At 45.1% G+C, this 24,332-nt stretch overlaps 1 protein-coding gene across 4 annotated transcripts in view; it reads right to left on the reverse strand.

Moving 5' to 3' along the window:
• Fbxw10b (F-box and WD repeat domain containing 10B) overlaps nt 1-22,916 on the reverse strand; it is a 30,987-nt gene extending 8,071 nt beyond the window's left edge. For 3 of the 4 annotated variants that reach the window (XM_052757054.1, XM_052757058.1, XM_052757057.1), the window contains exons 1-10: nt 22,228-22,916; nt 19,247-19,408; nt 17,327-17,527; nt 17,106-17,233; nt 15,103-15,225; nt 12,398-12,507; nt 10,132-10,332; nt 7,603-7,724; nt 4,803-4,951; nt 3,508-3,650 (exon numbers count right to left, since the gene is read on the reverse strand). In XM_052757054.1, coding sequence (XP_052613014.1) covers nt 3,508-3,650; nt 4,803-4,951; nt 7,603-7,724; nt 10,132-10,332; nt 12,398-12,507; nt 15,103-15,225; nt 17,106-17,233; nt 17,327-17,527; nt 19,247-19,408; nt 22,228-22,738 — 1,850 coding nt within the window. In that variant the 5' untranslated portion in view covers nt 22,739-22,916. The remainder of the gene's footprint in view (nt 1-3,507; nt 3,651-4,802; nt 4,952-7,602; nt 7,725-10,131; nt 10,333-12,397; nt 12,508-15,102; nt 15,226-17,105; nt 17,234-17,326; nt 17,528-19,246; nt 19,409-22,227) is intronic. The other variant, XM_052757055.1, reaches the window with a different exon arrangement.
• Between the last annotated feature and the right edge of the window lie 1,416 nt (nt 22,917-24,332).

Raw genomic sequence — 24,332 nt, forward strand, 5'->3', positions numbered from 1 at the left:
ACCAAGAATTCTTTCAGTGCTGGATCTGCTACCCGAGGGGCATTTGCTGGAAAGTCTCATGTGGATAACTGGGCTCTTGCTACCTGAGGAACTAGAAAGTCACTGGGGCAAATGATACACTAACTAAGAAGTCAGGAAACGCCAGGGAATGAGAGGTCCAGGGGCCTCAAAAATCTCCAGCATATCCCCCAAAATCTAACATCCACACTGTCCAGCTCATGCTCAGGAAAGGTCTGAGAGAGCCTTGAGCTCCTGCCCCCAGCTCCCCTTGATGTTCTGTGCAGGTGGGAGAGCGTACTAAGACAGGTCGAAGGAGAGATCAGAAAGGAAATAAGAAAATATTTTGCAGGTGAATGAAAATGAAAATACAGCATGTCAAAGCATACCTGCGATCTCAACACTCAGGAGGCTGAAGTAGTAGACTTTGAGTTTGGGGGCAGCCTGAGCTACAGAACAAGACCCTGGTTTAAAAACAAAACAGCTAAAATAATGCTGGGGAAAATTTTATACTACGAATGTGCACATTTCTCCAATCAGTAATCGACCCCTTTACCTTAAAACTAGGAGAAGGAAAAACAAATCAAAATCAAGCAGAAGGCAAGAAATCGTAAAACCTGATAGCATAAGTTAATTAGGTTGAGAATTAAAGACATAGAGCAAATCATGAAACCAAAAGCTAATCCTTTGAAAAGATCAACAGACCTTGATAGACAGTCAACAATGAGACTTTACTAAAAGTGACAAGAAAATGAGAAGAAAGGCTATGGGTGTGGCCCGGGTGCTTGCCTGGGCTATGAGGCCCTGCTCAACTCCTGGGCTATGAGGCCCTGCTCAACTCCTAGCACTGAAAAGGAAATAAAAGAAGAGAGAAGGTTCAAGAAACTAATGTCAGGAAGGAACTAGGGGACATTCCTGCTGACAGATGGAAAGTTCTATGGGGAGATAATGTACAAATTGTGAATATACTATAAACTGCTACATATTAATGTAGTGAATTTTACATCATGAAAACTATGTCTCAATTATAAATTGCAAAAAGTTAATTATGGTATGAGTTGTGGAAAAAACATTGAAGATTATTTTTAAAAAAAAACAGAGAATAAGATCACCATCTGTCAAACCAACTCTCCATGCTCAAATTTCTTCTCCCATATTCTTCTCCCACACTGTAATCAAAAATCATAATTTTAGTTGAAAACATAATGGGACTCAAAAAGGAGATGCCTCTCTCTAGCTCCTCTCCCAGATAGTTGAGAGGCCATGGTAGCACCATGGTGGGCGTCTCCTGGCCCAGCCCCTGCTAGGCCTGAGTTTCAGTTAAGTTTTAGTTTCTGTTTCTGTCTCAGCTTCTGTTTCTGATTAGGCAGGTGAGGAAGATATTTCACACCAGGCGTGATTCAGCACTTACAGCCCCAGCCAGTCAGAAACATGTTAGTGTGGCCACTGCTTGCTTGGCCAGTCCTGTTTAGGATGACCTAATCCCCTCCTGGCTGTCTGTAAAAGGAGCCTGTGAGCTTCTCTGGGGGTCATCACCATTGTGTTGTGTGGCTGACCCCGGCATGCAGGAATTCTTCTCTGAGAAATAAACACTCTTGCTTTTGTCTAGGTGAGTGGTGGTCTTTTGTGGGGTGATCTGCAGACCCTAACATAGTAACTGTCTACCATATTCAAAAGATGAGTATCAATCCAATCACTAGAACTCTCCAGAAAAGCAATCTCTGAATGAATGCTTGCTGCCAATCAAATATTTTTGAGCACTTGTATCTAGCTAACACCATTACAGAGGGTTGGAGGGGCCTCAAAACAAAAGCGTTAGTCACATCCTCCAGGTAGCTATAGTCACATCCTCCAGGTAGCTATAGTCACATCCTCCAGGTAGCTATAGTCACATCCTCCAGGTAGCTATAGTCACATCCTCCAGGTAGCTATGGTTTTTCTGTGTCCACACCAGGTATCAAGAACCAATATGAGGCTGGAGAGGTGGTTCAATGAAGAAGAGGACTTGTTGCCCTTGCAGAGAATTGGGCTTGGTTCCCAGCACACACATGATGATTTACATGTGGTTACCTATAACTCCAGTTCTAGGGGATCCAACACCCTTTTCTGACCTCCCCAAGTACCAAGTTCACATGGTGCACATGCTTATATGCAGGCAAAACACTCACACATAAAATAAAGTGAGTAAATCTAATTTAAAATTTTTAAATAACACATATGAATGGTATGTTGGTGGTGATATCCAGCAAGAGCAGCGGTATCTGAAGTTGTCTGCTAGCAGACAGAAGGCCCATGGGTTAAAGAGATGACAACCGAACTGTCAGGTTTGCTGAAACCATTATTTTCCAGTCATTAAGTCTTACTGGATGCTGTTTAGAAGGTTGTAAAAAACATATAGTTAATCGTTTTCAGGAGACATCATAAAGCTGACTTTCTCCTTGAAGTAGCAATTTGATTGTCTAGGTGCTACACTAAAAGACTTGCTCACAGTTCTCTGGAGATTAGGTCAATTCACTGAGCATAGGCATTTCCCGGCAACTCACCTGCTAATAACGTACTCATCATGTACCACAAAGAGCATACCCGTGTATACGCATATCTTGCACACCTCTCACAAGGCCAGTGTATGATGACTATCAGGAAATCTAGAGCCTGACTTATTAAACAGCTATCCTCAGATAGATCCCTCTAGGGAATCCACTTGCTCTTTTAATCAAGTAACACAGTATTGTGTTTCCTGGCACTTTAATGCATTGAGGGTGAAAAGCATTATCTGTGTAGTCTATAAAACTGTAGGCACAGCGGAATCATTAATTGGCCACAATAGCCTTTCCAAGTGAGCCCAGCTGTGACCTCAGAAAACTTCTTAATAGGCACCCAGCAGGCATCAGCATTGAATTTGAAATGGAATGGAAAACAAAGCCATTTGCAATCCTGGAGAAGAGCTCAGTCCCCAGACTTTGAAGTATAAACTTTTAAAATGTCTTTTGTTATTTTTAAAACTTTGACACATGGATCATTTTAAGGTTTTGTGAGCACATTTCCTGGCAGAAAGGCCAAGTTCGGGAATTCTAAGTTTAGAGTTGGCATTATTTGGAACAATCCGTCAGTGCGCCAGATAGCTAACAGATGTGATTCTGTCGTGTGTCACGTGTTCTCTGTAATCTCAGCAGTCAGTAGGCCAAAGCAAGCTCACCAATTCAGAGCCAGCCTGGGCTACATAGGGAGACCTACTCTCACTCCACCCCATTTTCCCCAACAACTTCTCAAAATGTGTATCTAGTGCTATTATTTCTCAGGAGAAACAAGCTAGGGTAGGAAAGACTGTTCAGAAGGAAGGATGGTGGTAGAAATGGGTAGCAGATGGGAAGAAAGCAGAGTGAAATGAGGAAAAGAAGGGCCAGGAGAGCAGCAGTACACAGAGGGACCCATCCACTGAAGACTGTTGTCTCCATAGTACTAGGAAAAGGAGGGAAGGCCACAGTCACCACTCCACTCCCCAGCACCTACCTAGGATGCTTGAAGGCCATCAGGCACCGCTCATACTTTCCCACCATGCTCCAGGCCATGACCAGGCCATCAGCACCTCCAGAGACAAGATGCCATTGGTTAAAGAACAGGCATTTCACAGCTCCCTCATGCCCAGTGAGAGTCTGCAAGAAAAGATGCCACCACTTTCGGACCCTCACCACGCCTCCGTGACTGCCCCTCATTTGATAATCCTCAGCTGACTTAACTTCTCCTCTAAGACCAGAGAAGCCTGGGCCTCCCTCTTGGCAGCAGGCCCTTCCCCACTCAGGAGAAATGTGAGTACGTTAAGTTCTTGTCCTGGTAGGTCCGTGGCTGGGACAGGCGCCGTCTCCCTGGAGCACAGAGAGGCCTGAAATCCCTCTTCTCTGCCGTCATCCTCAGCTCTTCGCCACGACTCAGAGGGCAGAGGTGGGCATTCTTGTGCCTGCAGCCGAGGCTCAACCACAACGACAGGACTGAGGTGGAAACATCCTACGTTTCACTGTGGTCCTGTGGTCCTGGCACAAGCCAGATCTTGCCCAGTACCCACTAAAACCCAGGAGTCCAAATCCAGCAAGAATGTTGGTGGACACATGCTGGAGTTTGGATGCACCCCACAGAATTCAGGTGTTGGAAGTTGAACCCTCAGACTTGTAGCTTGTCCCAGGAGAGACTTTGTTCTAAGAGCAGTGGTCTTTGCCATGCTCTCTCTGTCTCTCCACCGTGGCATGGCCCATCACAAAGGCCTTTACCTGATGACAGCACCGCTCTTGGACTTCTCAGCCTCCGGAACTAGGAGCTAAATAAACTTCTATGTTAGAATAACAAAACATGGACTAAGACAACCTCTAACGGCCTTCAAGATGTCGAGTGTTCTCTTATCATTAGTAAAGACAAAAACTACTTTTCCAACACTCTTTCTTTTTTTCTTTCTTTTTTTTTTTTTTTTTTTTGCTGATATAATTGGTGGTGGGGCTTCCTTAGAAAAAGAGAAAATAATTTTAATTTATTGGGGGGAAAATGTATTCATCCCCTGACCACCCCTCAGGCCATGGCAGGATATTCCAGAAGAGGAAAGGGTACTTTACCTCTGCCTCTGTTACAAGGCCCTGGGACTCATATCTATGCAGCCTTCATCCACCCACTGTTTGATAATGTGGAGCATGATGTGGGGGTGGAACCTATGATCCTGGCCTACCTTGAATGTCTTTGGAGACCCTTCCTTGAGTGATTCTGGGATTCCCTGGTTGCTGGCTGTAACTCTTCACCAATGTTCCTACTCACTGCCTACTCACCTTTAGCAGCTGAGCTGTGGCAATATGCCACACCTTGACTGTGCCTCGCTCACAGCTGCTCACGATATAGCTCTCACTGATCTTGGCGGCCAAGATGGGATCTTTGTGTTTAAATGTCTTCAGGCACTTCGCTGTGTCTATGTCCCATTCTGAAGGGGAGAAGGTTACAGTGACGTTCTGCTGCTTAGCTGACTGAATCTTCCCCAGAAACCCTCACCTTGCTGGAACCCCTCCAGACTCACCAGCAATGACAGAATCCCCTGACAACAGACCCTTGGGAAAACCAGCAATGCGGAAGGCCTTCACTCTGACCCTGGAACTCTACCTTGGAATTGCCATGCTGGGCAACCGATGTGCGATAAGCCTGAATTGGGCTTGCTGTTGAACATGGTTCATGAAAACCAAAGCATACCTAGTGTCATGACCCTTGCCAAGAGCTCTCTTCCTGGCCCACACCTTCCATCAGTAGAAGGTGAGTTGTCATCTTTTCTAGGTATTTCTGACTGGGACCCTGGGGTTCTGGGGCATCGTTTTCACAGATGAGGGTGGGTTTGCTGCTACTGTGTTAGAGCTGCGGTTAGGTGGAGATGGGAGGGGGTGGATATGTGAGCAAGTAGAGCTACCAGATGCTTCAGGTGGGGACCACAAATTCCGGGATAGATGCTGAAAGCCCTACTTCACCAGCCCCCAGAGGTGCTTTTGTCCTGAAGTGGAAGAGCAAGTCACTTAAGAGGGGTGGCGTATCTGAGACAGCAAAGCGTTCACAACGAGCAAGGAACTAAAGTGTCTGCTCTCACCCTCACAGAGCAAAACACTGTCTCTACTCCACCCTGTGCAGCTGAAGAAATGGAGGCCTAGAGTTCAGGGACTTCAAGTTAGAAAAGGACCAAGCGAGAGAGCCGAGAACTAAAACCCAGGCATTCGGGGCCTCTGGTTCCGTTGGCCATTTCTGTGAGGTGAGCCCTCACACTGTATGTGTGCTTTCCACGTGAATACATCGGCCCACCATCAATAATCTAGAATCATCTCCACATCCTAAAGTCATTCACTTAATCATATCTGAAAAAAAAAATCCTTTTTTTTTTTTTTTTTTGCTTCCCAAGACATTTTAGTCTGTATGCCGTTGCTTTAACAAAATACCTGACGTATGTATTTACAAAGAGAAGATTTTATTCAGCTCAAAGGCTTGAAGGTTCCAGGGTATGGTGCCAACTAGCATCAGCTCAGCTCTGTGGAGGGCTCTCTTGGCTGTATCACATCATGGTGGAAATGCATGTGTGTGTGTGTGTGTGTGTGTGTGTGTGTGTGTGTGTGTGTGTGAACATTGCTGAATTGGATGCCAGAGAGCCACTGGATTCCATAATCCTTTCTGTGGCCAGTGCCCCAAGTTGGCCCCAAAACTTCCCAATCAGGTCCTGTGTCACTTCCACTTGCCACAGTGGTGACCAAGCTCCCAACACACGAGCTTTTAGGGGGATCACAGCCTAGCACAAGATAGGATCCCCACCAGTTCCAAGCATTAGGGTGTAAACCTTTTTGCTTGGGCATTGCCCTGCCTGCCAGACTTGACATGTCTGAAACGGAACCCATGACCTCCTCTCTGTTTCCTCCCTACCTTGTTCTCCCCCATAAGTCTTTGTTATTTCCATGAATTGTATTTTTAGATGCCTGGCAGCCTGGGTTTTTTTTTTTAAATGGCATTATTACTTGCTTTTATAGCCTTCTTTTTAGATCCAGTTGATGAGAAAGTCCTGGCGATTTCCCCTCTGGAAGTCTCTCACCTGGGCCATTGAATATGAAGCTACATCCACCTAAGTTTCCTCAAGTATTTTGAAGGCACCCTGGCAGTTTTCTAGGGTGCAAGGTGTCTTCATTTGTCCCCCATCTCCACATAGTCACCCTCTTCCAAGGTCTTCCAAACTCATCTGAGTTCTTGTCTAAAGTGCATATCAGATCGTGTCGGGTCCACGGGTGAAAACACACCTGTGGCTTTAAGGTTCAGTTTTGCATCGCGATGCAGAAAGCTCTCTATAACTGGTCCCCAAACAAGACTATCCAATACCGCACACAGCAGTCCACCCACAACAGACAATGAGAGGTACTCAGTACAGTCTTCTTCATCTTCACACACGTCTGTCTGTCCTTGATCACTCTGCTTGGAACATCTCCCACTATCTGCCTATGAAACCACTCATCCTTAAGATCACACCCAAGTGGCGTCCTGCTGATGGAGTTTTTCCTAATTTACTCTTATTTCTATGTTCCTTTTGAACACTGCATGCGGTTAGAAGCACATGACTGAGAGTCAGACAGTCTTCAATTCAAATCCCTACTTTTTCTCTTTGTAGCTCTGATTGTAGCTAATTTTCTGTCTCAGTGGTTGTGATGGTAGTGTTAATTATTAATTATCAACTTGATAAAATCTAGAATCACCTTGGTGATGGGCCTCCAAACATGTCTTTTGGGGATTATCTTAATTACATTAATTAGGTGAGATAATCCACCCACTGTGGGTGGTGCCATTCCCTAGGCAGGGGATTCTGAAGTGTTATTGGATGGATAGATTGACAGATGTATAAATGGCTAGACAAATATATAAGGACTAGTTATAGAAACGAGTGAAGCACAAGCTGAGGGGGTGGATGTGCCTGAAATTCCAGAAACCTGGAGGCTGCCATAGGAGGATCATGAGTTCAAAGCAGCCCAGGCTATATATATCAGGAGACCCTGTGCTAAGGTGGAGAGGAGGGGAAAAATAAAGGGAGGAGAGGAAGAAAGAAAATTAAGTCAGATTTCTCACCTTTCACCTGTCCATCTTTTGCTCCAGATACAAGCCTGTTCTTATATAAATCCAGGCAAGTGATTGTCCCCTGGTGACCATAGAAGTTTCGTACGCAAGCCCCAGTTTTCACATCCCAGTATCTGCAGAAATGGGGGGACGGTTTAGAGATTTTCTGAAGGTCCAGAGGATCCTGCTGTATAGGGTTTCTTTAGATAGTTAGTGGGCAACAGAGTCTTATCACTGTTAGCACTGATAAAATCATCCTCACTGAAAATCCAAATCAGCACTGTGTGCACTTTAGGACTAGTAACAGAGGTGGGCAAGTCTGCTGGACACAGATCAACTTACAAAACTCAAAACCATTCCTCTATCAATAACCAATTTGAAAACACAAGGCTCTGATGGCATTCAGAATCAAGTAGAATTATGAGGTTTAATAAGAGCGCACAAGACTGCTATAAGGAGTTTTAAACAGAACAAAGAAGGGGGTTAGGGGGATAACTCAGTAAGAAAGGCAAGGGCCTGACTCTGACCCCCAAAGCCCACATAATACAAAGCCTGACATGGTGATCTGTGTTTGTAGTGTGAGTGCTGGGGAGGTGGCAGATCCCTGGGGTTTACTGACCAGTCAGCCTAGCCTGCTAGGTGAGTTCTAGGCCAGTAATACACTCTGTCTCAGAGAGAAAGGTGGATACACATTGAAAAAGATTAGGAGGGGTTTGCATCTCTACTCAGTGCCTTGCATCTGGGAAGTCCTAGGTTCCGTCCCTAACACTAGGGCTAGGGCCAGAGATTAGATAGCACCCTGAGGAGTGGGAGGGGAGATAGAGGTAGAGATGAGATAGAGTAACAGATAAATAAAACCAGAAATGAAGCCTTGTGCAGACCAATAATGATCGGATGGTGTGAACTGGAATGTTCCAGGCAGCTCATTTCCCTTTCCCTAATGCCCAAAAACATACTAAAAATAAACCAAACCAAACCCAAGTCGGAGAAGAGCCACAGGATGGATGAGATCAGGACTTGCCCTACCAGATACAAAGTTTTAAGAAACCAAAGTCATTAAAACATTGTTGAGCAAAGACAGCCAAAAAGAAAACTGAAGTAGAACCTCGAGCCCAGAAATGGCAAGATAGAGATGCGAGTCTTAGGACACAGCCAGCCATACAAGAGGACATTCTTTTTCACAAGTGGTGCTGGGACAGCTGGGGACACAAATGAAGAGTCTCTTAAAACAATAAGAGGTCATAACAATGAGTTTTAGGTAGACTGGAGATCTGAAAGTGAAAGGCAAAAGTAGAACAAGATAGGGCTTTAGGGAAAACACCACAAAGCCGGACAGGATGTCGCATGCCTACAGTCCCAGCATTCAGGAGGCTAAGGCAGGAAGGTTGCCTTGAGTACGAGTCTAGCCTGGTTACATAGCGAGACACTTAAGAAAAAACCTAACCCAGAGCTCATGCACACAGGCACCAGATGGTGTAGTCACGGTCATCTGCGGCAGCACTCTAGGGCTAAACACCAGAAATAACACAAATATGCACCCAGTGAAACACTGTGCCGCCACACAAATACGCTATGACTGCTGTACACATCATATGGGGACTCTTAAATCAATCCAGGGCAAGAACCAAGTTTTTCAAAGTACAGCTCCATTTGTTTTGACTTGAAACGTGGGTACAAGTAAATAGATACTATTTTTGAAAATATATAAACAAGAAGAAAAAGCTATGAAGAAATACAAGAGAATAATCAATATAAAACTTTCGGCAACGTTACCCCCGTCTGAAAAAGAAAGACAAATGACTCAGAGGTCAGGGAAGGGTTCTTTCCTGGTCTGAGCAGGAGTGTTCATTGTATTCTTTAAAATGGCTGAAAGGATGACCCAGCCATTAGCCCAAGTCCAGTTCCCTGCACCCACAGCAGACAGCTGACAATGGTCTGTAAATCTAGCTCCCGGGCATCCCACACCTTGTTCTAGCCTCCAAGGGCAACGGTACTCATGTCCATATACCCATCCATAGGCACAAACACACACACACACACACACACACACACACACACACACACACACACACACACACACAATTTTTTTAAATTTATTTAATAAAAATTAAAGTTTTTTAAATCTCTAAAACTAAAATATATGAATATATACCATTTAAACATGATTTTGCTTCCACATTATATTTCACACCCATTAAAAAAACTGATTTCCCTTGAAGGAATTTACTTTTTTAACAATATAAATTACATCTTTAAGAATATTTTTTTAAAAAAGAAAAGAAAAAAAAGAAAGAAAATTTCTGATTTTCAGTGCCAACATCTGCTAACTTACAAATCTATTTCAAAGTTTAAACCATAAATAAAATCGTGGGTTTTATCTTGCAAAAATATTTACTTTTATAGGCAGTCTAAAACTAATGTAATAAAAGATAACCTGTAAATAAATACAAAATGGAAGAAGCATGCCATGCGTGCTTCTCACAAAAGCCTCGTTTTTGCTGGCACTAAGCAGGACAAGGGTCATGACCTTGTGCCTCTCACCTGATACTCAGGTCGTAACTCCCACTGAAGAGAATGTTCTCCTCCTCAGCTAGGAAGAGAGCCCTGACGCTGCCAGCGTGGCCTCGGAACTCGATGGGCAACTCCTTGGCCTCCATGATGTTCAGAAGGTGGATCTTCCGATTGGATGAGACAGCCATCAGATCTCCCCCGTTATAGTGGATGATTCTGTTTTGGTCCTTCCTGGGTTTCAGGATGCGGAGGGGATGGATTATAGGAAAGAAGAGTTAGTGTCTTCCTGGGCTTCCACAACACCTTACTTTGCCTGCATTGGTGGAATAATAGGAAATGTAGGGACTTTCAGAAGGCAAGGCCAAGTGATAATGGGACCTGATGATCCCTGCCTCATACCACAGAAATCTATGTCAAGGAGGATAAAACCCTGAAGACATGGGTAAATTTATAATGTGTTTGTGTGTGTGTGTGTGTGTGTGTGTGTGTGTGTGTGTGTGTGTGTGCGTGCACGCACGCTAAATGCCCCAAAAGTAGACTAGACTGAGTGACAGTTCCCAAACTTAATTGACCATGGAAATCGGTTTCTCATAGACAACTTCAGAGGAATATGGGAAGTCCCATATGCACTAAATTTTCTCTTCCTGTCTTTCCCCTTAGCCAGCATCTAAGGAGCGGGTCTTAGGATTGGAGCTCATGCCAATAAGTACCACCGACAATAAACAAGAATGTGATGTAGCCCTTGCTCACTGTGAGCTTTACAGTCGGTCTACTGCCAGGTGAGAGGAATTGATTTCCCAACCAGAAAACTATTATACGATTGGGTATTATGAACAGGAGGACCAAATAATTTGTCCAAGTAGAGACATCCTTAATTGTGAAAGAGGACACTGTCATCAAGTACACCATGGCCGCACAGTAAGGAGGCAATGTTACAGCAAACAGGAAGGCAAAAATCACTTTGACGAGGAGAAGTTCTTGGTATTTATCTCCTGATTCCTTGTGTCATATCTATGGGGCAACACCCCCCCACACACACACACATCTGAAGAGGAGCCGTCACCAAACAGTTAGTAAAACTATCCCACACAGACTGAAAATAAAACACAGGCAGCCTCTACAGAACCTTGTGAATAAAGAGAAAGGACCTAGGCCAAAAGTACGGCAAAACATAAACTATTAAAATGCTTTCTTGGGGCGGGGGTTATGCCTCAGGGGCAGGTGCCCACAGGCCTAGCACGTGTGAGGTGCCATGTTCCATCCCCAGCCTTACCAAAATAAATAAATAAGCAAGACTGCTTGTGGCACATCCAAATGACGTCACATGGTACAATTATTATAAATACATTTTCATATTTAAAATAGATACCAGAATGCTTTGCTGTAATATGTTACAGAAATGTATAATATAATCCCATTTCCTTCAAGTACGTGCTATGTGTTCAAAGACACTATTCTGGAGGTTCGAGGCCAATATTGTGTTTACTAGGTTTATGTCAAGTTGAAATTAGCTAGAGCCATCTGAGAGGAGGGCACTTCACCTGAAATTGCCTCCATAAGACAGGGCCAGAGGCAAGCCAGCAGGGAATTTTCTTCATTAGTGACTGATTCAAAAAGGCCTAACTCACTGTAAGTGGGGACACCCCTGGGCTGCTGGTCCTGGGTTCTATAAGGAAACAGGCTGAGCAAGCCTTGAGAAGCAAGCCAGTAAAGTGACCCTCCTCCATGGCCTCTGCATCAGCTCCTGCCTCCAGGTTCCTGCCCTGTTTGAGTTCCTGCCTTGGTTTCCCTCAATGGACTATGATTCAGGATAAGTAAGCTAAGTAAACCCTTTCCTCCCCAGGTGGCTTTTGGTCATGGTGTTTCTTTACACCGACAGGAACCCTACCTGAGACAAATATTAATGGTGGCTGGCTCTTGGTGGCACAATTACAGGGGACTTTATTTCTCTGTACACTGGCTGGGATTTATAGGACCTTTCTCCATGTATTAGCTCCCAAGTTGGAGTAAGACAATAGTGAAATTTCAAAGAACCAAAGATTTCACGTGAGTCATCTATACAAAAGAGTTTTTTTTTTGTTTTTGTTTTTGGTCAGAATATCTAAAATTAATGAGGGTGTCCTGTGCCTCAGAGAATGGTGTAGATTTGTTGTTCACACAGGATCTTATGCTAGCTAGTTCAGACCCCGGGGCCTAAGTGGAGGAGCTCTGCCTTCCCAAGTCTAGAAAAGCCTAAAGTGCCAGTTGGAGTACTTCAAAGGTCTCTAGAGATCTAACTTCTCACGCCAGTGCTTACGTGTCAGAGAGAATGCGGATGTTGTAGGTGCCACAGAAAACATTCCTCTCCTCCATCTGCACCAGCTGGGTTTCCTGGTTCTGGTATGCATTCCACAAGTTGTAATCATTCTAAAGAAGAGATCGTTGGAGTCAAAGGTGGCACGCACTTCACCCAGAGTCCTAGATGCACTGCCCCCCCCCCCCCCCGCCCCATCCCCAATCTCCCACGGACTCTTCCCTTCAAGGATATAGCTGCTGTTTGGGGTTGATGGGGAGAGGCCCATAAACAGACCCTAACGTTACCTGTGAGAGAAAACACTAAGATAAGGGTACTAATCCATGTTTTCACCTCTGAATTTTCTACAGTTCAGCTCTATGCACTTTCATGGCTGAATCCCAAGTGCTGCCTGGAGTACAACTTTACTGAAAATGAGCTCACATGAGCAAGCTCACATGAACATGCTCACGTGGATATGCTCACACAGGCATGCTCAACACAGACTGCATCACATGGACATGCTCACACAGACATACTCATATGGACAGGCTCACACAGACATGCTCACATGGGCATGTTCACACAGAAATGCTTGCATGAACATGCTCACACAGGCAAGCTCACACAGACATGCTCACAAGGACATGCTCACCGAGGCATGGTCATAGATCAAATTACAGCTGCCTTTGACTAATCATCTCACAAAATCGGGATGTTGTATTTCTAGCTCAGGTACCTAATAACACAGAACACACCAGAACATCCACCACAGGTGAAACTGTGCTGCACTTGGTACACTTGAGTCCAGTGCTCATAGACGCCCGACCTTGTCCTTGCAGCTGACTCATAAAGCAGACCACTTGCTAGCACAGTACTCTCATCACCTTGCAGGTGACATATCTGAGACTCGGGGAGGGAAAATGAGTTTTATCAGTCTCAGTAGGGGTGATGCCCTGTGTGTCTCATTTCTCCTCCCTTCCCTTCTTTCCATCCTTCCTTCCCGCTTCCCACCTTCCTTCCCTCCAGCCATTCACCACACCATTTCTGAATGGCTCCAACCTGCCAGGCATGAAAAATTCTGGTGTAGAAGACTGAACTGAACTTCCACTTCCGTCCCTCTCCCCAGCCCTCAGGGAAGGCTGGGAAGCAGACGCGCCCAACTTGTAGGAAAGAAAGTGAGACTGTCGCGAGAGGGAAGCCGCATCGTGTTTGCGCCAGACAGGAAGTCTCGTTCAGACCTAGCGTCCTCCTCCTCCTCCGTGTCCTGGACTCTTGCTCAGATGCCTTCGCCCCACTGCCCACGCTTCTTGAGCTTTAACCACACAGAGATGCTCACCTAAAAGTCTTGCTCCAGAAGAATCTGCAAACCTGCCTGGTCTCCAGGGCCCATGGAGCTTGTAAGACATAAAAGAGCCTTAGGAAAGGTGTGTGTGTGTGTGTGTGTGTGTGTGTGTGTGTGTGTGTGTGTGTGTGTGTGTGTGTGTGTGTGTTTAACACGTGCCTCTGTCACTCAGCTGGCTGGAGGTCCCTTGAGCTTCCTGACCCTCCGTTTCTTTATTGACAAAACAGATAGATGAACCAACTTGGAGATAAAAACTTGCAGGTAAATAAGATGCACAAATGTCTTTTCTTAGCTTACGAAGTTTGTGAAAACACCTATCATTTTTGAAAAAGACAAGAGGTTCCATCTGTTTGTTTCTGTATTTGTTTCTGAGCCAGGTCAAGCTGGCTGGGAGCTCACGATGTAGCCTCGGGAATCCTCCTGCCTCAGCTGAGATTTCAGCTGTGTGCCACCACATCTGGCAATACAAGAGATTTCACATAACTCTGATTTTTCCCTTCTCCTGGAAATTCAAATTGTCTGGGAAGTCAAATTCCACAGTCCTCAATGGCATAATTAACTGGAGCTGCGTAGCTACCGGGCCTTTGGGAGGGCAGCAGCCTCTCAGTTCATCAGTCTCAGTATCCTTTACAGGCCACCCCCTCTCTGTGTTCTCTGCCTGGCCCTACACACACATGGGGTAAACCTTCTCTAAATTAGCCTCCACAGGTTCCCTATGGGCACCCAAGTCAAACCACCCCTCATTAAAGTATCCTTTTAGTACCAACTGAATAGATTCCAGAATAAATGAAACCTCAACAGAGCGGATGGACTAGAAGTCTCATGGTCTTGGGGGTACCTACAATGCCTAGATAGTAAATGCACAATGCTCCAATTTCTTCCCTTTGTTCTATATTAATTAATGCCTAAGAGCTGATGAGGAGAGCTATAGGTAACTGATCCTCCCCTCCATGAAACAGCAGCACAAACCCAGTAGTGAGGCAAGGAATCTGGCATTCTAGACAAGCATTAGCTCTCTTTACATGCCCTTCTCAATCCAAAGCAGCCGACCCAAGTAGCCTTGAGGTGTGTGGACTCCTAGGACAATGGGGAGTCCGAGGCGTGGCTGACCCTGCTCCCAGCCTCTGAAATTGCCATAGATGACTTAAAGCCATTGACATAGACCCCTGAGAGGACAACCCAATGAATTCCACTCATCCAGCGGAGGATGATGTCAAGGCTTATGTAGAAGGAATGACTTGTATGTGGGCAACAACACAGAACTTTCGTCTCCTTCAGAGAGTGGTACCTCCCAGGAGCCTCTGTCCTTGTTTGTGGATGTTAACCTTCCGTGGTCAACAGGAACATCACATTTTCAGCTACTTACCCCGGCCATGAAACCCACCTTTGTTCTCAGCTTCCACTTCTGATTTTTTGACCGTGAACGCTTCCCATCATTGACTATTTTAGGAACTGGGATAGAGACTTTGCTGGCATAATTAGGATCTATTCCCCTTGTATAGGATCCCTGTGTGGTTTGAAAAAAAGAAAGAAAAACATCTGTACTCACGTGTTTATTATCATACTATCCACAATAGCTAAAATATAAAATTAATATCCGTTAAAGAAGAATAAAGAAAAAACCCCTGTGTGTGCATGTGTGCATGCCCACAATGGAACATGACAAGTCATAAATACGAAGGAAATCCCATCATCTGCAACAATGTGCATGGAAGTAGAGGACACTATGTTGAGTGAAATAAGCCAGGCACATAGAGACAAATACATGATCTCATTTGTGTGGAACCTAACAAAGGCGATCTCAAAAAAAAGTATAAAGAATAGTGATCACCAGAGACTAAGGTGGTTCCTGGGTGGGGAGGGGGCAGAGGTGGTGGTCAAAGGGCACATGATTACAGTTAGACAGGAGGAAGTTCAAGAGATCTATTGTATGGTAAGTTCACAATAGCTAATGAAGATATATTGTATTCTTGAAAATGCAAAGCTGAGTGCTCTCTCTCCAGGGTGAAGTGATTCACTCATTAGTGACATTTAACCATCCCACAATGCACACATACTTCAAAACATCATATCCTACATGATAAATACATACAATGATATTTATCATCTCAAGAAAAATATTTTGTGGTGCTGGGGGTTGAACCAACCACTCTACTACTGAGCTGTATCCGCAGCCTTAAATATACATATTTAAAACACACACACACACACACACACACACACACACACACACACACACGAAATGACTCCTCTTCATTTCTACTCTCCAGGAGAAAGGGGGGAAACCAGTTCTTGATGAAATCTGAAGATGATCGAACCCTGAAGGCCCAAGACTGGCCAGTTTCACCAGGATTGCGTGTGGACAAATCAAGAAGGATGGCGAATGCCAAACGCCTGGCGGGAGGCCCAGGGGTGGGGGGAGCAGTCCTGACAGTGGTCCGCTAACTGTGCTTGCCTCTCTCCCTTTGGCACTGCCTGAACTCCGGGGTTCAGGGCTAGGTCTGAGGTGAGGAACGAAGGTGGGAATGCTCGGGTGCTTACTGTTGGAGAGAACTTCTTGGTCACCTAAACCCACTGCGTTTGGGCCTTGTGAGTAAGTGGGTAGCTCGAAGCTGATTCAGAAGTTCATTGGTGGCTTTCTGGTTGTAGAAACCACTATAAGTCTTTGTGCAGAGGGAGAACTCTCTGCCTCTCAAGTGTGGTTCGGTTTGGGATCTTGCGATTCTAGAGATGGTGATTCAAGAGATCTACTGTGTGATAATTTCACAGTAGATAATGGCAATAGATTATACTCTTGAAAAGGCAAAGTATTGTGTTCTCTCCACTAGGTGAGGTGATGCCTTCGTGAGTTAATGACATTCACAAAGTAAAGTTCCCAGAGCTTCGCACACGCTAGACAAGCACACGACTCGCTATTGGGCTGGAGCCCCAGCCCTCGGAGGGTCAGGAAGGCCCTGTGTTCCTGAAAGATTTCTGTTTAAAAAGGATTTTTTTTGTCCACTTGTTTATTTTGTGTGTATGTGTATATAGGGAATGGGCACGTCTACACAAGCACATGTGTGATCGGAGTACAACTCGGAGGAATTTGTTCTCTCCTTTCAACACGTGGGTTTAGGAGATCAAACTCGAGTCATCGGGCTTGGTAGCAGGTACCTCCACCCACTGAACCATCCCACCACCTGAAAGGTTTCTGTATTTGTCCCTACTGAGCACAACACTGACAACGGAAAGACAGATGTTGACCCACAGGGAGGCCGGAGCACCAGGGAGTGGCTGCCCGTGTGGATAGGAAGCCATTTGGGGGTCTACCAGGGAGACACAAATGTTCAACCTTCCTATGGAAAGAAAGTTTCACACCCAGACACACCCCTTTCAGACCCAAAGTACCTGCAGGAGAGAAATCTGGTTCTGAATGAAGGAGTGCATGGACAGGTCCAGCTTGACCTGCTGGGTCAGAGCAGCCCAGTGCTGACTCACAAAAGAACACCTGTTCAGACTGTTCTTATCCAGCATTCCTGGGAGAAAAAGAAAGAGGATGGACCCAGAAATCCCCAGAGCTGGGCCCACCTGGGGAATCTCTGCCAAGTCCCCTCACCTGCCCAACATACTTAGAATGTACTTGGAGAGGTGGAGGGGCAGGTAACGTATAAAGTCCCGATGTTTGCTGGACCCAGAAGACAGGACTTGGACATCATCTAGGCTCAGCAGCAGGTGGCACGGGTCGTCTCCCAGTCTGAATATACCCGCTTTTCCAGAAAATTGTTTATTCATCTCAGAAATACACTGGAGCGAACTCTTCCCTTTTTCCTCTAGAGCAAAGCCAAAGAAGGGTAGATGGTTGAGTTGAATCTGCAGTAACTCTAGTCCCCAAACAAATCCGCTGCAAAGCTTGCTCCCAAATAAGACTTCATAAATAATAAAACCCCTGGACCACTGAATCTTCTAATCAATGTCTTTCCCTACCAAAACGGAACCTCCTGATTCAAACATACAAGTACTTTTCAGCCCCAGATGTTTATAGTAGTGAAGACTGAAATGGCGTCTTATCTGGAGTTTACTATAAGAATGCTTCAGTGAGAGAGAGATCAGTCCATAAAGTGCTTGCTGCACAGACATAATGAACTGAGTTTTGATTCCAAGCACCAACTTAAAAGCCAGGTGCACTGATCCACTGCGCCTGTAACCCCAGCCCTGGGAAGGGCAGAAACAGAAAGACTCCTGGGGCTCAGCTCCCAGTTCTGTGAGAAAGCCTGCTTCAAAAAATAAAATGGAAATGGGGCAGCAGTGGCGCATGCCTTTAATCCCAGCACGCGGAAGGCAGAGGCAGGTAAATCTCTGTGAGTTTGAGGCCAGCCTGGGCTACAGAGTGAGTTCCAGGAAAGGCGCCAAAACTATACAGAGAAACCCTGTCTTGAAAAACCAACCAATCAAACAAATAAATAAATAAAATGGAGAACAATTAAGAAAATCCTCTGGCTTCTGCGTGCACCCACCCAGTATCTACACATACACACACACACACACATACACACACACACAATGCTCTGGTGAAGGAAAATTGAAACAATTTAAAAAGAGGGAAGAATGATAAGTTAAAATTGCCAGGTTAGAGGGCCACCGTGGACCATACCAGAGCTCAGGAGACAGAGAGTACACTGGAGCCTAGAGTAGAGGGAACAATCGAGAGAGGCTCTAGAAAGTTCCTTCCTGATCTGTTTTCAGGAGTGTCTTAGAGAGCCCACGGAAGGGAAAGCATGAGCATCAGTTGTAATACTGACCGGTTTTTATCCTTCTGCCCTTACTAGCTGTGAGAATTAAATGAGAAAATAAAAAATCCAAGAGCCCAACACATAAGGCTTTTTTGTTTGTTTGTTTGTTTGTTTGTTTTGAGACAGGGTTTCTCTGTGTAGTTTTGGTGCCTGTCCTGGATCTTGCTCTGTAGACCAGGCTGGCCTCGAACTCACAGAGATCCACCTGGCCCTGCCTCCCGAGTGCTGGGATTAAAGGCGTGCGCCGCCGCCACCACCACCCGGCTCCAACACATAATGCTAAGTGAAGGTTAGTGTTCACAGCTGACGTCCCCAGCTTCTAAGGCCTTGCCAGTGCCTCCAACTCCATTGAGATTTCCCAACCTCATATACAGGAGCCCTTTGACGTCACGTGAGGTCGCATCCTGGAAAAGTCATCATAAGTAAAAATAATGTCATGCTGCCACGTGCCTATGATTGTGATAAGAGAATATCAAGGAGGATCATGGAGGATCAAGGAGGATCATGGGTTCAAGACCAGTCAGGAGATATAATAAGACTGACTCAGAAAGCCACGATAAAATGTTTTTACTACCTCATAACCATTAAAAAATAAAAAAAGAAATCTTAAGTCAAACGATGTAAGGGCAGATGTTCTCGGACACAGAATGCCATCAAGTCACAAAAGACCCACCAAGAGTTAAAAAACAAAACACCTGTAGGGTGAGCCATCTGACTCACCTGGTGCGATGCTAGATTTCTTGGTAGAACCTGACTTACCAGCAGTTGCTTCTCTCTCGTTTTCAGTCCCACTTTTAGGTTTGGACATCGGGAATGACGTGGGTTTGGGTCTAGCTGACCAAGAGACGTATGAAGTGTCAGATGCGGGGTTGTAGTTTTTCTCGGGGAAAAACATGATATCATCGGAGTCTTGATGGAGGCCTGGTGAACAAAAACCAAGACAAGTTTGCTCCTGAAGTAGGTGTAGAGAAGGCAATGAAGTAGAGAGAAAAGGCCTTGTTTTTTTTCCTCATTTGGTTTAAATACAGCCAGTTTTCTGAATCTCTCAAATTCAATCAACCTTTAATTGAAAATTAAAAAATAAAACAAAAGTAAGAAACCCATGTCTGTAGCAAATATGCACATAGTTTTGGTCACTAGTCCCTGACATGCACAGTACAACATAATATCTACCACACATATGGTCTGTAGTCGGTTTTCAAAAGGAACTGGAGGTGATTGAACATTCCCGGGAGGTTTGTGCAAATATTAGATTATTTTATATTAAAAAGAACTTGAGCATCTATGGATATTGAGGTACACACACACACACACACACACACACACACACACACGCACGCACATGCACACACACACACACACACACACACACAGATAGATATAGAGAGAATCATACATGCAGCACAAACAAGGGGCTTGTTGGTTTTACGCAAGGCATCTGAATTTCCATGTAAAAGTCTCAGAAAGCCTCCCCCCGGGCTCTGCCGGCCAGTCTCCACTGCAGATGTTGCTAGCATTCTGTACTCAAGGAGAGAGTGGGGGAGCCGTGGAAGGACCTGCTGCAGGAAGGGTGGCTCTCTGAAGCTCTCGCTGATTTCCTTCAACGTGTAACTGCCCTTGCAGCAGATTAGAAACGTTACCTTTTAAGAAATATCTATTTTTATCATTTTTAACTGTGTGTCTGTATGGAGATATGTGTACTCCATACAGATGGCCCTTGGAGTTCAGAGGAGAGTGTGGGGTCCCCTGGAGCTGGAGGTTGTGAACTGTCCAGTGTGGGACCTCTGCAAAGCAGGGCCTTCCCTTAACTGCTGAACCATCTCTCCAGTCCCAGAACCTCTAACTGTTTAAGAGAGATGCTCTCCTAGGCAAAGTAATCGGCCTTAATCTATAACTAGGCTTATCCAACCCCAGTGTAAATAGCTGAGTCTACAGCATGGGATGGAGCCGGTGAAAGAGAACCAGTGATATGCATGCACATTGCAGGGTGCAGTGAAACATGTTGCAGGCAGATGCTGGCTTTCTGCTGCTATGCTGGATGACCAAGCCCCAAGGCTCAGATTCCCTAGACTTTGGTTTCTTTATTAGAAACTTAGGGAGCAGCACACTAACCTAACTTAGTTTTAATGCACTTGGATTCTCTCATTTTTTTTCTCAGCTGTATCATCCTTTATATCTTTGATACCAAAGATACAAAGAGAGGGGCTGGAGAGATGGTTCAGTTGCTAAGAGCACTGGTTGCTCTTGCAGAGGAGGCAGGTTCAGTTCATCACATCCACATGGCGTCGCACAACATTCTGTAACTCCAGTTCCAGGGGATCTGGCACCCTCATTTGGTCTCCACAGGCATCAGACATTCACAGGGGACACATACATATCTGTAGGCAAAACAACAAATTAAAAATAAACACATCTTTAAAAATAAAGGAAGGAAGAAGGGAAAGAAAGAAGGCAGGAAAGAAGGAAGGAAGGGGAGAGTTAAGAAAGAAAGAAAGAAAGAAAGAAAGAAAGAAAGAAAAGAAAGAAAGAAAGAAAGAAAGAAAGAAAGAAAGAAAGAAAGAAAGAAAGAAAGGAGAGGGGGAGGGAGGGAGGGAGGAGGGAAGGAAAAGAAAAAAGAAAAGAAAGGGGAAAAAAGCCAGTGGGCATGTGTGAGGATCTAATTGCATCCTAGGTCATCTAGCTTTGAAATTTCTTTGAAAGTCATGAATGGTGGTGCACGCCTGTAAGTAATCCCAGCACTCAGGAGACTGAGGAGGAATACTGTTGAGTCTCTAGGCTAGCCAAGAAAAGCAGACCCTGTCTCTAAAGTGGGGGAGGGTTTTCCATTAGCCTACAGAAGGACCACAAGTCAAATATCCTTTGGGGACAGGAATTACCCACTTTCCAGAGCTCAAACTCCAAAATTCCTCTGTGTGGCCACCCCTCCTCCTCTCCTCCCCACCCCTGGCTAAACCTCTTCTCCATTCCCTAATCTCCCTCAGCCTTTCCACTCAGGGACCCTCCTAGTCCAAAGTCGCTGTCCTCTCTTCTGGTTTCTTTTGCTTCCAAGCCTTTCCTGTCAATACTCAGGACCACGAAGGTTCTCAGCAAGGTCCAGCAATGTCTGTATCAGCCAGAAACAGACACCTGCACCCCCTCAGGCCCACCAGACATCACCTCAGACCAGCTGCTGGGCCAGGCTCTGGCAGAGGCCCATAGTGTATTTTATCAAGCCCTGTTGGAGACTCAGATGCAAACCACTGCTTATGAAATTGCCCTGGGCAATTTCGGACTATTAGCCACATTTGGGCCTCTAAAGTGTCTTATTAAAATTTGGTTTCATGCTTAAGCAAGAAACATGGTAAGACGAAACTTTTTTAAGCTGTAAATTGTGTTATTTGGCTTGGCTTCTGCCTGTTGCAGCTGAGAAGCCAAATAGTTTCCCGTCACATCCCTCCTACACCCAGTCAAAGCCTAGTACAAGAAATGATAACAGCTTGCAGTGGTCAGAGCCTGGGGCCAGGCATTCCTGGGCCTGAGGCAGACAGAAAGCTGTGCTCAGTCCCCAGGGTTGAAAGGATAGTCCTTTCCTGCTGTGTTGGTCAGTGAATAGTTTTCTAGAATGAAGTCCCACTCAGCAGTCCCTCCTTTGGTAAACGATTGGGTGTCCTCGGGACAAGGTTCACAGAAGCTGCACTGTGGGTAGTCACTGTCCTCCCAAGTCTGCCTGTGTGCCAGTCCCTGGGGCCCTCGGCTCTCACCTGAGATACTGTTCCACTCCTTCATGAACAGGACTCGGATCACGTCGGCAGCGGTGAGCAGTAACTTGGAGTCACACATCTGCAGCAGCAGGAGCGTGTAGTTTGCCTTAGTCCGATGAGTGCTGTTACCGAACCAGTACAGGATCTCCTTCATCTTCTGCTCCACCGTTTTGTCCAACATTTGGTTCAAGGAAGACTTCACAACGTCCTCCTTCCCTTCCTTCCTGCTGAATTTGATCCGGGACCTGTTATAGATGAAATCCTTCCCCTGGGTGGTCTGTAGGATATTCTGGAAGTAGTGTAACAAATACAGGCTATTTAACTGCCCCAGGATGCTCACTAGAAACCTCCTCTGGGATATGTCACTGACCCTCCTGAACCACTCTTTGGTAGCAAAGATCTTCCACGCTAAGACACAGGTTTCACACTTCTGGCACACAGGAACCCAATCGGGTCCCTTTTCACAACGAAAATAGGGGGCCTGCTTAAGTCTTGGTTCCATGTTTTCCATGACTCTCAGATGACCAGTTCATTTTAACCTTGTCCGTTAGCAACACCACCAAACACCAGAGGGGCAGGGTAAGCAGAAAAATAGCCTTTTGGGAGCCTCTTAGTGATAAGCATCTGGAGAAAACAGAAGCCACTTCGATGGATGGAAAACTGGTCTGACCCAGAAACTGCCTGTCTGGCTTTTTGTACTGACCTCCTTGGAAACATAGTTTACCGTAAATCTTCTAAGCCTGGCACTGCAAAAGTAGAGACAGTTGCTGTATATTCTGGAAGAGCTGGTCATCTAATTTCTATAGCAAGTATGTTGTTAACCAAATGCAAAATATACACAGCCCCTTTTAAAAATAAAAATGTCTGGAGCTTTCAGTTGTTGTTATTTAGGACTTTTAAATATTCATGAATATAAACTTAGATGTGATCTTCTTACATTTGTAGCCATTAGACGGGCTGTTCCAGTGTCCTACAAGTTTAACATCAATGTAAGTTATTTAATTACTTCTCAGTGCTAGACAGAAATCTGCAGGGAACCACTGTCTGGTCCAGAAGTTTCAGTTGTCCCAAGGATATGTCGGGAGTTGATTTCTAGCCTCAGTCACCACCCGTGTAGTGGGGAGATAGTATGGCTTGGTAGTGAAGACTGTGAGATCTAGGGTATGGCTGCTTCTTGCTGTAGACACCAGGAGATTGTTTAATCTTCTTCAGTTTCCTTGTCTAAAAGTGGAGACCATGATGGTTTCCACTTCACATAGGAGATGTGAGAATTAAGTGAGATACTGTACACACAGCACTTAAAAGACTGCACAACACTTACATCACCCTGACTACATTAAGAGACTGCACAACACTTACATCGCCTTGACTACATTAAGAGACTGCACAACACTTACATCGCCCTGACTACATGCTAACTGTCATCCTGCTGTCATTGTGATCATTGAAAGAGTCTGTGTTTATCCATGGGAGACATATTCTGAGACTGTCATTGTGATCGTTAAAGGAGTCTCCTTTAACGATCTGTGTTATCTATGGGAGATACATTCTGAGACTCGGATTACAAAAGCCAAAAGATAACATCAAACCCTAAATAATGTGTTTTCCTACACATATACCAGTGATAAAGTTTAATTAATAAATCAGTTGAGTAAGAAAAGTACAATAAGTGTGTGTGTGTGTGTGTGTGTGTGTGTGTGTGTGTGTGTGTGTGTGTGTGTGTGTGTAAAAGAAAAGCAGCATGAAATGTATGTCTTACCTGCTATCTGGGATATTTTCCCTTCAGCCCTGACTTATGACACCCCCAGAAGTAACGACATGGATTATTAGGGCCAAACACACGTACATATGGCTCCTCAAGAAGACTTCTGCTCACCCTCACATCCTGGAAGGAAATAAGGTTCTCCCTGAGCTTTGTAAAATATTCAACATCAGGCGTAACCAAATTCTGAGAGTTAATGGGTGTGAATGAAGAGTACATAAGTGTCCACTGTTCTAGTCTCTCAGCTTTTCATAGATTGGAAATTTTTTCAGATAACTAATGAAGATGGAGCGTGGAGATCGCTGGAAAAGGCCTAGCCGCACTCACTGAGGTGCGCTGAGAT

Source organism: Peromyscus californicus, unplaced genomic scaffold (genome assembly GCF_007827085.1).
Source record: "Peromyscus californicus insignis strain IS unplaced genomic scaffold, ASM782708v3 Scaffold_3__1_contigs__length_106647218, whole genome shotgun sequence".
In the NCBI taxonomy this organism is placed as follows: Eukaryota; Metazoa; Chordata; class Mammalia; order Rodentia; family Cricetidae; genus Peromyscus; species Peromyscus californicus.